Here is a 15925-nt window from a genome sequence, read left to right as displayed (position 1 = left end):
TACTGTAAAGAAGTCCACAAAGTAAACAAAAAAATGTAATAATGATACTTATAACTTGGATAAATGATGATAAAAATAATATATATTTTTTTTAATATTTCAATTATAAATAAAAAATTGAAAAATAAAAAATGTAAAGACTCTACTATTTCTTTCATTTTGAATGTTATTAAAAAATTAACTATTATCACTTTAGAATGTATTATTACTAAGAACTATTATATTTATTGCTGATAAAAGTACTTGAACTGCTTCATTATTTAGGCAGCTGCTTATACCACTGTTATTACTATTAGCAAAAAATCATCTTATTCTTATTATTAATATTACCTACTACAACTAATTATAAGAAGTAAACTATAATAAGAATATGTTAAGGTTAAAATGAAATATAGATACATACATACATCATCTAAACCGCTTATCCTTCTGGGGTGCTAGAGCCTATCCCAGCTGTCATTGGGTGGAAGGCAGGATACACCCTGGACAGGTCGCCAGTCCATCGCAGGGCATAAAATGAAATAATTTAGAAGAAAATTATTTTTTTTACACTGAGAAAAAATATAATTTAGTTTTAAGCTTAAATATGAGGGCGCCACCTGGCGGACACAACAATTGGCAACTCCTGGTTTTCTGCTTCAGTCATTAATAGAAGTGCTCAGCAGGAGGTGCTCTGCTTCTTTGTTTTTTTTTTTTTTCCAACAAAATTAAAGTAACCAGAGATTTTCTCTAATATGATGGTAAAACATCCCCTATGATGCCATACAGAAAAGTTAAACTCTTGAGTTTATTACTTTTCTATAATGCATTATGAAATCAAAATTACACAATAATACAGATATAACGTTCTAGAGCAGTGGTGCACAAGTTGCCTTGAGGACCAAATGCGGTGTTTGTGGTAGCCCGAAGGCCAAAAAGACAAAATGGAAGCCTACCGCCCACCAATTAGCATCGCTAACTGCAACTAACGCTACATTCACATGTTTGCGGTAGATGGACAGCAAACTGTATGTTCCACAAAGCTGCAATGGAAAATTCTGTCACCCCAAGCAGCAACGGTCTTCAAACCGCAGTGGTAAGTAGAAAGCTCTGCCAAGAGTTCAATTCTCTCAGTTTTTTCCCGAAAGGCTGCAGCAGTGGCATAAACCGGGTTTTGATTATTTTGGGAGTTGTTGATGCCAGATGTCTTGCTGTTGGATTCCAGACGAACCCAGTATTATACACAACAGTCATAAAAAGCTTAGTGTAAAAATTCTACTGTCTATAAAATATACACACATCATAGTGGGGGGGGGTTAACATTTTCTCAGGGGCTCAGCCATGTCTTTGTTCGGGCCTGTCTGTGTGTGCAGTGAATCTGAACATGAACACATGACGAATGTCCTCCATTCAGTCTGCCAGATGCATCAGTCTAATGTGTGATGTGGTCTGTTCTTATAAAACTGTGCTCTGTTCAATTAATTCACTCATCTCATTTCATTCATATTATTACATTTTAATACCACCATCGTCCTCCTTTGTGATATGAAACCCACAGCCACTAGAGGTCAGTGTTGAGCAGATTAGGTCTCTGTTCTTTAAAGCAACATAAAAGCTTCAAGCAGTTCCTCCATTAATAGGACATTTCAAGAGCTTGACTGTTTTTTTTTAGATGACCAACTTCAATTTACATTAGGGGTCTCTGACCTTCAGTGAAAAAACAGCAGTACTTTTTGACTGATTGCAGCAAATTAATCTAGGAAATCTATCCTACCTCGGCATTTACATTACAGTCCTTATACCCATCAATGTTTTGATTAACCACTATGAAACCACCCATACAAAACAGTTTATCTACAAATTTTTCTTACAAACAGACAATATGACTTCTATACAGAGGAAACAAAACTAAATCTGGCTTTTTGAAATTTATTTAAAAATCCCAGAATTGGTTCGTAAGCTAAGAGGCTTAGACATTTTCTTAAAAATTAAACTAAGAGCACTATAAAAACACACACCCTAAAAGAGTGGCAGAGGCTAAAAAGAGCCAGCAAAACGTCAAACGCTTCTCAAAAGAACCACCATTACTTCAGAAACACTGAACTACCTCTTCCATTATGTGATCTAGGCTTTAGTGTCCAGATACTTTTACATTAGATTTGTTTATATTTAAATACCCAGCTAGCATGCAACAAATGGCTAGCATTAGCATAATTTTATCAGCATTATAGGAAAGCCTGTCCACTCAATGGCCATCTTGGCTGCACTGCACAATGAAATTCTTACTCTGCATCTCAGAATACATTTTACTAAATAAACACTATATAAATGCTAAGTAATAAGTGAAATATCGAAATTAATATATATACATATATTATATATATATATATTAATATATATATACAGACTGTGAGCATTTGTAGCTGTGACAAATACACATACAGTATGCAATATGAGTGCAAATGAAAATACTGTGCAATTCTGTGCAATATTAGCAGCACATGTACACATATATCACATGCAGTGTACACATGCGGTATAAGATAATATACAGAAACCTATAAAACCAAAACTACCATATTAATGTTTCAAAAACATATTTTAAATAACTTAGACAATCTGACAAAAACAGCATAAATAGTTTGTAGCTTTGGCTCAAATAACACACAAAAACAAATTTTCAGCTTGTAGCGCAGATCTCCACAACAAGGGGACTTTTCCCAGTTCCCGGCTCTTTTTTTGGTTGTTTTTACTGAAGGCACTGAGGACTGTCACCATAAACAGATGCATGTTGCTTGTTACAGGCTTTACCATTCATATTTCAACCAGTGATCAGTCTCCTTCTTTATGATGTCTCTGGTATCAGTCATTATGCTATGTTGCACTACATCGCATTAACTAACACGCTAAATTATATTGCGCATTTTAAACTGAGCTCATTGGCTGAATTTTTCAGCAATAAACAAACAAATCATTAAATCCCATTAATTAGTTAGCATTAATAAATTGAGTAGACTACATATACGAAGGAATAAGATGATAAAAATTAGAAAGTGCAGTGCCACATTTATTTCCGATTGTAATTTCTTGCATTTACATCCCAAACACATGGTGTACTGACAGAGGTTACCATGGAGACTGGGTGGGCAGAGCCTGCTGCAGCACCTCCCAGACTTGTCGACTGACAGCTTAGATATGTATGGTTTGTCCAATCACATTCTAAAAACATATGATTAGACTCCACACTGGAACTCCATTCTGTCCCGACCTTTACTTCCGGAACAGGGTTCCGGCATGTTCCGGCCCATTTCCACCCCCACTGTGGTCTATAAACATGGACTAAAGTATATTAGAAATGGCTTTCAATTTTCCACCTGGGTGGCTACATTAGCCTTGTGGCTAATACATTCATTTCCCTGGACCCTGCTGGACTTTTATTTGGTTCTCCCAATAACGAGGGTACCTGGTCCCTGTGGTGCTGTATTGCTGATGATCCACCTCACCAGGCAGCACTTCATTAAGCTCCTGCGGGAGAATCGCGGTTTCTGCCATTTCCCCTCCTGCGGCCTGTTGGGGGCGCTGTCTGCCACGCTGGAGTCCGACAACAAACCGTCCACTCTCTGACCATCAGTCTGCAGGAGAGAGAGAGAGAGAAAGCGAGAGAGAGAGAGAGAGAGAGAGAGAGAAAGAGAGAGAAAGAAAGAGAGGGAGAGAGTTTACTGCTTTCCTCATTAAAGAATAATAAGCTCTGTAATAACACACATCAGAAATACTGACCTTTTGCCAAATAGTTATTTAGACCCCACCTAACAAAAACACTAGCTCAAACACATTAACGAGGACACACGTTCCACTAATTAACTTTTAACGAGGTACACACAGTAATCAAAATGATAGAATGATTGGGCTTTAACATCTCTCTCTGCATTTCACTAAAACACTACATGAAAACTACACGCTGGAGGTTTATAAGCATAAGTCTTTATATTAGACTATCTTTAAAGGGGACATATTATGCTAATTTTCAATGTTAATAATTTTATTTTGGGTCTACTATAATAGAATTACAGCTTCAATGTTCCAAAAACACATTCATCTCTAATCACCCTCTGTCTGAAACACTCTGTTAGAGCTCCTATTGGTCAGCTCGCACACTCTGTTCTGATCGGTCAGCCTCCAGAGCGTTTCCGCCCCTCCATGTTCCACCCCTGTCCTGCAGTCTGCCAGCTGTAAACTCCGCTGTGGCTGTTTCTCCAGCGGCATCGGTTCTGCTGTATCAGTTTAATCTAGAGTGGATGCTGAAAGTCCGGTGAGCGTCTTCTCCACACACTACAACACTGAACACACTCTCCTTCCTCCAGTACCTGCTGTGCGCTGTGTGAGGGCATGCCGAGCTCACCGGTAGGCAGGCAGTAAGGACTGTTACGAGATTGAGCCATCTTGTAACAAAGGAAAAGGGCTGGAATTCCAACTAAGTATTTCAGGCAGCTGAGAAAAGTGGTTTCTGTGGGAGAGAGTTTCTCCCTCTGGAGGGAACTTTGAGCTTTTTGGCTTTGCAGAATGTTTACATGCACAAAAAGGCACAATAAACTGGAAAAGCATAGTAGGTCCCTTTTAAGATTATGAAAAGCACACATTCAGTCAGGTGCATCCAAATTTATAGTATATTAAACAGGATGGATGATGAAAGCAATACAGTATACACTAATGTATACTGTGTGTATGTGAGCAGTTACATTACTGTGGCAGGAAAAACAAAGAGCATTCTAGATGCGTCCCTGGGGGGCAGCGATAACGTATGTGTTTATAATGAAGTATGATGGGAACCTCTCAGTCTCTTGATCGGAATATGAATAGAAGATAAAGCTGTGCATTGAGAACAGCATCAATAATTCAGTTTCTTTAAACACAGCCTCGATAAAAGAACAGCTATGAGTGACACTACATACACAAACATACAGAAAAGCACTGGTGTGGTGACCCTGGTGGTCCGCCTGGCGTCATAGCTTTGCTGAAATCACCCATGTGGTTACCTACTAGGCCTTTCGCAATAACATAATCATCTGACTGTAGTTATTGAAGCTTATGGCAACTATTTTCCACAGATATTGGCTTTCACAATGTTTACATCACAACGAGAATTTGAAGTGGGTGCTTTTTCATCTGCTGTATTGAGGCAAATACATGCAAATAAAAGAACTTCTAACTTGGTGCAAGGAGAGGGCAGCAGTGAGTAATGTTTACTTATTTGAGCTCCAGATGTGCAACTAAGAATCTATATCCAGAAAGAAAGATAGCTAATCAGTAAATTTGGTCACTTCAGCCTTGTAACTGAACAGTTACATACAGTGAACAAAAAAGGAAAAAAATAATTGTTAGTCACAGTTATTTATATGGCAATTAATCAGCAGCTAAAATGTCTTAATTGCGACAGGCCTATTACCTACACTGCTTAGATTAAAACCAGAACAGCTGCAACTGCTGTCTACATAATATAAGATAAAAATGAGGGGCTCTCATTGGAGTACTTTAGCTTAACACAAAAAGTTAATAACTAACTAGCTTAGTAGGACCATGAGCACACCCACAAAGGGGCCTGGGAACATAGCGCCCGGGGAACACAGGGGCCTGGGAACATATGGCCCTGGAAATATAGGGGCCTGGGAACATGGGGCCCTGGGAACATAGTGTCCTGGGAACATAATGTCTTGGGAACATAGGGGCCTGGGAACATAGTGTCATGGGAACATAAGACCCTGGGAACATAAGGGCCTGAGAACACAGTGCCCTGAGAACATAGGGGATTGAGAAAATAACACAATGGGAATTAGCGCCCTGGGAACATTGCACCCACAGTGTCAAGGGAACATAGGACCCTGGGAACATACAGGCCTGAGAAGATAGTACCCTGGGAATTAGCACCCTGGGAACATAGTGTCCTGGAAACATTGTGTCCTGGGAACATATTATCCTGGGAAAGTAGGGTCCTGGGAACATAGGACCCTAGGAATATAGCACCCTGGAAACATATTGTCCTGGTAAAATAGGGCCCAAGGAATATAGTGTCCTGGGAACACAGGGGCCTGGGAACATAGCGCCCTGGGAACATAGGGGATTGAGAAAATAGCACCCTGGGAATTAGTGCCCTGGTAACATAGTGTCCTGGGAACACAGTGCTCTGGGAACATAGGGGAATTGAGAAAATAGCACCCTAGGAATATAGCACCTTGGGTGTCCTGGGAACATAGGGACCTAAGAACACAGTGTCCTAGGAACATAGTGTCCTGGGAACATAGGGCTCTTGAAACATGGCACTCTGGGAAGATAGGACCTTGGGGACATAGATATATATTACAGATGCATGAAATACCAGTTTATCACAGCATCACATTTTCTGCATATCAAATTCAGCGGTACCAGTCTGGCCTGGTCAGGTTTGGGCTTCAATTTCATACCCACACAGACCTCTAGGCCACATGTATACGTGTGTGTGTATTTTGTGATTGTATGTGGTGGGAGGTGTATGCATGTGTCCTGCGGGCTGTCACACCTGCTGCATTATTAATACAGCAGCACTGAAGCGCTCGTCTGTGTTCACTGTGAGCACTGTCAACACAGCAAACACAGCAGATCCAATTAATCCCTCTCAGACCTGCAGAGTGCCCAACTGCTACTTACACGCACACGGTAGGCAGGAGCGCCATACACTGGGATTTTGACCTTTTAGCTACATCCAAACACTGAGGAACACGATTCGCTGATGATAACATGTTTTTTGTTGTTTTTTCACTCACCATGCTTGAAAGACTGCTCACTATCTGTCCTTGACTTTCTCTCCCAATCACATTGTTTTATCTCTATCTCTCCGTCTGTCTGTCTTCTTGGCTTGAATCCCAGACTGAAATCTTTAAAATCAGAGTCCACTTAAGTAGAGGTCAGACATTAAAGGGCCTCCATCACTGAAAAAACAAATGATCCTTTCTTTTTAAAATAAGGACTTTAATGTATATACATATATTAATGTATATAACATATATTAATGTTTCAAAATGTACCGTTCACTCTCCAGTCCATACAGTCCATATATGTGAACTAAACTGAAAAAGCAGCCTGTTTTAAATTTTTGTTGTGATGTCACAACCATGAACACATCTCCATATGACCACCCACCCAGCCAACAGCAGTTTAGCCCCACCCACCCAGCCTACAGCAATTTAGCCCCACCCATTCAACCTACAGCAGTTTAGCCCTGCCTATTCAGCCTACAGCAATTTAGCCCCGCCCATTCAGCCTATAGCAGTTTAGCCCCACCCATTCAGCCTACAGCAGTTTAGTCCCACCCATTCCGCTAACAGCAGTTTAGCCCCGCCCATTCAGCCTACAGCAGTTTAGCCCCGCCCATTCAGCTAACAGCAGGTTAGCCCCGCCTATTCAGCTAACAGCAGTTTAGCCCCACCCATTCAGCCTATAGCAGTTTAGCCCCACCCATTCAGCTAACAGCAGGTTAGCCCCACCCATTCAGCTAACAGCAGTTTAGCCCCACCCATTCAGCCTACCACTGTTCTGGGTGATCTGATCATAAGTGGACAGCACTCTACAGGTGTGAACAGAGTACAATGCGTCTACAGCAGCATCAAAGGAGCCTCTAATCATCTGTGTCATCACAGCGGAGATGAAAGCAGCTGTGTAGTTTATTTTTTCCTCTCATTTGTTTACAACCTGTGTTGACAATCCATGCAATCTTAATGTTTATAACAGCCCTTGCATTTTCCTGAACTTGGTCATGTGAGACTGTCTAAAAAAACAGTAAACATGGGCAGTTCCCTTTCTCCAATCGCCTCCATCACGTGGTCACTGGTGATGCATTCGAGAGCCATGGAAATGCCAAGTGTGAACAGCTACACACCTCAACGTCCACTTATGATCAGACCACTGAGACAGATGTTAATACCAGGTGTGAACAGGGCCTCAGTTCCACATTCCAACCCAGACTGTTTTCTGAATGAGGCTCAACAGAAATCGGTCAGCATTCTTTAATAAAGGCAAGGGTTCTGTTTAGAACAATGAGTTCTATATAGGACCATTTCATGCTTAAATGGTGCTTTAAATTGAGAATGTGTCATATATGGATCAATATTGCACCAAAAAGGTATCCGCTATTGTTACAAGCTTAATATCATAACAATAGTAAAATCCTTTTTGGTGCTATATTGAACCATTTTCAGAAAGGTTCTATACAGAACCACATACTCAGTCTGAAAAACCATTTCACCATGCGAAGAAGTATTTAAGCATGAAATGGTACTATACAGAGCTCACAGTACTAGTAGAACCATTGCCTTTACTAAAATATTGTGCATAAATTAAACGCACAGTAACAAAAACCTGTTTAATTCTATGTAATAAAGAGAGGCTGGAAAATGTTCATATAAAAATGATTTCTGACTGTTTTTTCATGCATATAACAACAAAAAGTTATTGATGGAGCAAGAAAATGGATCCTTTAATATTATAAACAATAAAAGGCCCAAAGAATAGTGCTGCTGAATACTAAACACAGCAACAAACCAATATTATTTGAGGCAAAAACCACAAATATCCCCCAACATGCATCCACATTAGAATCAGGATTAGATTTAGGCTGAGGCATTGAGTGCTGAAGCCCAGCAGCTAAAATAATCAGCTGCCACAGGAATAAATTCCCACACTGCCCTTACTATCAAACCCCCCACACTTTCTGCCTCTAATTTCCCACGCTGCTCCGCTCTGATACAGGCCTCGCTCCCCTGGCTCATTCGATAACGTCCCCAAAGGGGAACCTCATTTACACTCCGCCAGATTATTTAATAAATGATTGAATAAAAGCGACGCCTCAGTTCTGCTTAAAGAATATACTTGGCTTTTTCCTTCTGCCAACACTGGCTCCCTGTGCTCCCAAAAATCCTATTTTGGGTGATTTAAAGTGATAGTTTGGCAAGAAATCCAATTTCCACTCTTAGTCTAAATGTAGTCAATCAGTCAAGCCGTGTTTGGTGTCTGACGTTTGCGTCTTTAGTTTTAGAACCGAGCTATGAGGCTAATGATAGTAATTGAAGCTTATACCGACCAATCAGCAGCTACTTGAGTAAACAGACTTGATTATGTGGTTTCCCCATATGGAAAAAAAATATATTTTTGCAACATATGAAAATGGCCAAAATGTATGTGTTAAATATATATTTAAAATGCATTTATTTAAATTTGTTATTATATTTGTTCAGTTGTATGTAGTTATAATAAAGGTTACAGATGTAACTAAACTGTACTGACTTATGTGATCTGCATTGTACTTTACATTAACCATGTACGTATGCAGTGAGACAATCATACACAATGTATTTCAAATAAACAAGATATCAAATCATGACAGAGTATCGATACCTACAACACTTGCATTTGTCATGTTATGTTATGTTTTCAAATATTTTCAAATTGATTTGTTAAACACATTTACATACCTTTATTTTGGTATGGTACATTTCTATGTGTAATGACTAACCATGCCACACGTGCTGTGTTTAGGCCAGAGAGGAAGTTATCCAATGGAAGGAATTTAGCTAGGTGACATGAAACCAAAAAAACTCCACTTCTTTATGGTAACATTTACGTTCTGAATGGTGACAACTGAGAATAAGTTTTAGCCTGAGACTTGTTACATTACTTTATCAGCTATAAAGCTTTTATAAACTATGATTTTACTCAAATGCTCCATCTTAAACTTTTATTCTGGAGTCGGTCGGGAGCGTCCTCTAGTGTTTGAGAAACACAGAGAATATTACAGAGTGGTAATTCTCCTCTCTACAAGTTCTCTGTTTGTCTGTGTTTTCCAAATAAATAAACATTTTTATAATAATTTCACATTTTTATGGTTTTCCTGAGGTCAGAACACCTGACATGGTAAACAGAACCGTTTTAACCACGACTGAAACATCACACTTTTACTAAATTTGTGACAGTGCTACTGACCTTGGCACCATGATGTAATACCATGGCCCCTTTTTGTACAAGCATGTCAAAATAAAAGTTCTTTGTTTTTGGTTGTATTCCTGACATTTGATGAAGTAAGAACTTGCAGACAAAAGTTTTCAGTGAGTTGAGCACAGTAAAAGTTGGCTCTATTGCAAAATGATTTTTGTCTTAAAGTTTTCAAACATAAAGTCATGCCAAACTATTTTATTCTGAATTTTAGAACTAAATTACCTTTTTTAAAAGTTTACCTAATCAACATACATGGTTGGGCGGCAACTTCCAACATGGCTGGACACTAAAACTAATTTAATATAGATGCACTGAAAATTGTTTAAACATTGTTGAATAATTTGACATATGTCATGTATTTATGAAATAATTTTTGGCAAAATAATGGAGATAATAATGGACAAAATGTGCACATCATGTCAATGGGCTATATATGTAGACAGTACGTTTTTTAACTTTGACAGTGTTTACATGCTACATTAAACTCTTTCATTTCAAAAAAAGTGAGGGAAATTCAATTTTCCATGACATGGGCCCTTGAGAAGGAACAAAGGAAAGGTATTTATTTTTTATCCTGGTGTTGTCACTGCTGTAAGCCCCTCATTACAGACACTGTGTGCTCAGGAAGGAGAAGAGCTGCTCTTACTGCTTTAAACTGAGCATCAGGTAAGAATAACATCATCACAGACCACCAAACACTGAGCCTTTACCCTTCATTCTCTCTCTCTCTCTCTCTCTCAGCTAACTAATCTACTCTCTCTCTCTCTCTCTCTCAGCTAACTAATCTCTCTCAATGACTAATCTACACTCTATTTTTTTTATCATTATCCTTCATTACAAGATCACAGGGGGGTTGTTGGAAAGTGGTTAATTCTATAACTTTTATATGCTTACTCTATCTATCAGAAAAGTCATACTGTCTCTAAGGGCCTGATCCTCTTAGGTCATCTCAGAATGTTCTGTACTTTTCCACTGTCTCTCTATCACAGGTACATAACATTAATACAAGTTGGTTGTTTGGGCCAGTTGAGGGTGTTAACACTCTCTATAATTGTTGTTTGCTCCTGTTCTCTGTGGGAGAACAAAAAAAAAAGATCTGTGAACATCTCTGTGTGAGGGCGCCTTGAAATAAACCTAACCTTCTCTTTAAAAGTGCACGAGTCCGTCTAGTTTATTCTCAATAAATTCTACAACGACTCCAGAAGTCAACAGTAATCTACTCTCTCTCTCAGCTAACTCTCTCTCTCTCTCTCTCTTTCTCTCTCTCTCTTTTATCTGACACTGTGAGTGGAGGATTATTACATAATGCAGTAAGTCATCACTCTTACTGTCTCTTCTGTAAATAGAGCTGTGGGTGTGTTTATGCAAATCACTCTCACTTCTTTCCACATCCATCACGCTGAGTCTGCTGAATCTGTTTACTTTCATTAGTTGATTCATTTGTTCACTGTAATCCTGCTGTCCGGAGGAGGACGCGCTCCGCTTTTGAGTCTCAGTGAATTTTTCTCACGCTCTCAGTGAGCATTAATACAAGAAGTGATCAATAACGAGGACATACTGAAGCTGGATAAGTTCCTGCTTGATCAAATGTTTATCCCTAAAAACCGAAAAACTAAATCTGTGCTCTACAGTTTCTCATTAGGTTGAATGAATAACTGACTCTAAATGTAGGTATTGTGATATAAACTGAGTCCGTTCTACAGTTTTAGAGTCAGTTATTTATTCAGCCTAATGAGAAACTGCAGAGCAGACTCAGTTTATATAATATAGTAGAGCTTCTCTACTTTCATCGCTGCCAAAAGTAGATAAAACTCTTTAGAACAGTAAAACAGCTCCAGCTTCTCACTTCCAATTTAAGATGAACAGATCAGATCAGATAAGAAGTGATATGTATATTAATCTATTATTAATTCATGCTTAAGTCAAAAGGGGTGTTTCAGCTTTTTGCATGAGGCACAATACAGGGCGGCCAATCAGAACAGAGCTTTTTGACATATATCAGTCTTAAAAGGACAGTCATAAAAACAGCCTGGTTAATTCTAAGGGATAAAGGGAAGCTGGAAAATGGTCATGTAGAAATTAATTAGAACGATTTTTGCACATAAACCCAAAATGCAGGACATTGGCCCTTTAAGATAAGCATTCACTTTGGCTTTACTGCAGTAAGCTGTGTTCTATAAGATCCTGAACCAGTGCTTTAAGCTACAAAAGAGTGGATTTCCTAGATAATACTGACACTATGACAGAAATCTGCACACTGGGAATAGGAAGGAAAGAAAAGAAGAGCGAATGTTTAGCAGAAACACAGAGACGTTTGGCTTTTAACTCGAACAGACAGACTGAGAGCGAAGCTGCTGAGATGCGTTAGCCTGGAGGCATGCTGGAGTTGGTTTAACTTTAAAATGCAGACGAACTGCTGTTACATAATAATGAAGCCCTGACCGCCGCTTACAAACACTAAACCATCCATCAAACAACTCACAGCAGAAGCACGAAACTTTCCTCACTCTCTCACTGAGCAACACTGCTCACACTGTTTCATTTAAAGGGCCTGTATCATGGAAAACCCCATGTTTCTTACTGTTGCTTTTGTAATGTCATAAAGCCAAGGCATTTACATTCATCCGCCCATTCATGTTGAAGTTATAAAGAGTGTTTAAGGCCTCCTTTTTGAACAAAGCACAATACAGGGCATCCAATCAGAACAAAGCCCATTTTAATATGTCAGTCTTAAAGGGAAACTCCATCCAATTTTTCTAATTTTCTCCATTTTTCAGTGTGTGAGATGTAAACAGAATGATGAGTGTGAAATGGTTCGGATTTCTCTACAGTGGTGGTGATAGGAACCAGGGTTCGCCGTGACTACAACACAAATACAGACATTTTATTTATTATCCAAAACCACCAGTGAACCTACACGTGTCTTCTGAGTTTTATGTGGAATGTTGATGATGGGAAAATTGTGGAAAATCTGAAATAATAAGTTTTCTTTGGGGACTATTTTGCCTCATAACATTGCATGTATCCCTCCACCATGAATGGATTTGAAGTTTTCAACTATTATAAAACAGTGTCGCAGGCAGTGTATTCATAACCATTTTATGTAATAACTTTCTGTGAGGAAGCTTTTAGAGGTGGACGTCTGGTTCCTATCACCACCACTGTGAATAATTCTGACTCTGTAAGTTTCTCTAGAATGGAGTGTTTCACACCAAACCACCCTGAATGACTCTGTTTACATCTTAACCTTTTAAATATTTGGTGGGATTCCTTTTTAAAGAAATAGTAACAATAACAGCCTGTTTAATGGTCACTTAAAAATGAACATTAAACACAAATTAAATGCAGGTAGCTTTAGTTAATGTAAGAAATTGGCTAAATTGTACACAGTGGGTATCATTAGCTGCTATTATTATAATGAAACTTCTGTCATATCCAGAAAAATAGGTTGTTATATAAACAGACAGTATAACACCATGAATGACGGTTACTATACAGTAGGGGTACAGGAAAAAATCGATTCTTAGATGCATTGCGATGTGGACGTGAACGATTCTGAATCGATTCACAAATGTCAAAAATCGATTTTCTAAATATTAAATTTATAATGTAATGTTGACGGAACGCAAAAGGCGGAACTTGGAAGTGCAGAAGTGCAGCGCCTGGACAGTCTGTGGCGGCACATAACAAAAACACAAATGGATGAGCGAGAAATCCGACCGGCTCCCTCTGTGTTAAAAGCCAGGTTAGATCAGGAGTCACAACACAAATGATAAGAAGAGACATTTTGTCCTTTCAACAAAAATCAGATTACCTTGGCAGCCACAACATTTAACGTTCAGTATGTCTCAGTATGTGATAATGTCCTAGTACAGACTAAACAGTATAAACGAAAAAGCAGATTTACTTCGCTCTACTTTAAGCTTCAGCTCAGCTACAGCCGCTTTCCTCCCATCTCCGCGAGAAAACTTTTCCTCAGAAGTAGATCAGTTAAATGTCTCTCAACGTTTGACTGTTTTACAAGGCTGAAGTCGCTTCTTATTCTCCAGCTTCTTGTTCGAATTTACCCGTTCCACCTTAAATTCTAACTGAGGCGCCGAATGTAAATGTGGCACCATTTAAGGTGGAACGGGAGAATTCGAAAGAGAAGCTGACTTCAGCTTTGCCACTTTTTAGTGTGACAGTCTCTCTTTGCAGATTTAATGTACCAGGAAACCAACTGCGCTGCTTATAAATGCTAATAACGCATCGCTGCTATGTGACCTGCAGTCTGCACGCCGGTTCTCAGTCGTTGCGAAACAGGGCTTTCGCGCTATGTTGCACACGTCCCGTCTCAAAGATACTTTACTGACACAGCGATCCCCCCCCGTCTCTACAACGTGACCAAAACCGAAGTTATAAAATCACTAAAGAAAACGGGTAGAATAGCTGTAACGTGCTGTGTGGACATCCACTGACACTGGATCTTATTTCACCGTAACTGCGCATTTTATCGCAGATGAGTAGCAGCAGCTTCTCGTGCTCCAAACAAGAGCACTGAATGAGAGTCTTCTAGTTCACTTACCACATCACTTCCATTTGTTTTATTAAAAAAGATATTGGAAGTAAATTCATTATGGATCATTACAAATACTTTGCTTTAAAGTACCAAGTCACTTTAAATAACAACACCACAGAGTCACTTAGTCACTTTAAAATGTATATTGTCTCTATATTCTGTGTATATTTTGTGTATATTTAATATATGTGGTTACCTGTGCCTCACCACAAGCATTTCATTGCATAAATGTCCTGACATGTTGTGCAAGTGACAAATAAACTTGAAACTTGAACTCGAAACTTGAGCTCACACAGTGAGAAAATATAAATGCTATATAGAAAAAAAAAATGCATCGAGATGCTTCGATAATCGTTTTATAATCGCATCGCAGCCCTCTGAATCGTAGTCGAATCGAATCATGAGGTGCCTAGAGATTCCCACCCCTACTATACAGTCTTAAAAATTGTGCTTCATCAAGGGTTTAATAGTTCTATTTAGAACCCTGAGTTCTATATAGTCATTTCATCCATTTAGGTTCCTTGCACGGTGGAATGTTTATATATGGTTCTATATAGCACCAAAAAGGGTTCTGCTGTCATTACAAGCTACTTTTTTGTGAACCATGAGCTTAAATGGTTCTTTGCATGCACCAAAAAGGGTTCTGCTATTGTATACAAGCTTGACATTGTAGCAGAACCCCTATTTTCAAAAAGGTTTTATATAGAACCATTTACAACACGTTCTCCATCAATCCGAAAAAACAAATAACTACTCAAGCATGAAACGGTTCTCATAGTTATAAACAAAACCATTGCCTTTGCTAAAGAACCCTCGAAGAACCATCTTTTTAAATGTACACTAGCATGCTGCTGTCTATACATCAAGGTGAATGAAAGTGTAATTCAGTAAAAGCAGAAGCGCTAAAAAGTGGAAAATCTGTATTTCTATGTTTCTGTGAAATGATCTCGGAGTGGTAAACGCTGCACGTGCGCACACACGTCACACATGATCTATAATGTTTGTTTATTATTACAATAAGTTTACAGTCAGTAACAGCGAATCACTAACATTTCTCTAATCGTCGATTAACGCGCTCAGGTCAGTCTTACCTGCATGGTGTCCGGCTGTCTCGTGCTCCTCTCCTCCACTCGCTCCGCTCGCTCTGATCGCTGCACGCGCAGGAGCGAGGAGGATAAGCCACTGAGTCGAATCTTTTGAACAAGTCATTTTACCTGAGTCGAGTGACTCGATTTGTGACCGGCGTACGAATGTAACGTTTCTTACGTTTACACGCAAAAGCGAGCTCTCCTACTGACAGGAGCCAATCAAAAGCAGCTATCATGAATGATTGATTATCATAGGGTTCTTTGCCTCATTAAAGGGTTCTTC

The 15925-nt window shown here is 39.1% G+C and overlaps 1 protein-coding gene across 2 annotated transcripts in view; it reads right to left on the bottom strand.

The window, feature by feature from the left end:
- The window catches only part of kcnip3b (Kv channel interacting protein 3b, calsenilin), a 32389-nt gene extending 16686 nt beyond the window's left edge, over nt 1-15703 (bottom strand). For both annotated transcript variants that reach the window (XM_036595226.1, XM_036595227.1), the window contains exons 1-2: nt 15646-15703; nt 3443-3611 (exon numbers count right to left, since the gene is read on the bottom strand). In XM_036595226.1, coding sequence (XP_036451119.1) covers nt 3443-3611; nt 15646-15651 — 175 coding nt within the window. In that variant the 5' untranslated portion in view covers nt 15652-15703. The remainder of the gene's footprint in view (nt 1-3442; nt 3612-15645) is intronic.
- Between the last annotated feature and the right edge of the window lie 222 nt (nt 15704-15925).

Source organism: Colossoma macropomum, unplaced genomic scaffold (assembly GCF_904425465.1).
Source record: "Colossoma macropomum unplaced genomic scaffold, Colossoma_macropomum, whole genome shotgun sequence".
Classification (NCBI taxonomy): domain Eukaryota; kingdom Metazoa; phylum Chordata; class Actinopteri; order Characiformes; family Serrasalmidae; genus Colossoma; species Colossoma macropomum.
This window is presented reverse-complemented; position numbering and strand designations above follow the sequence as displayed.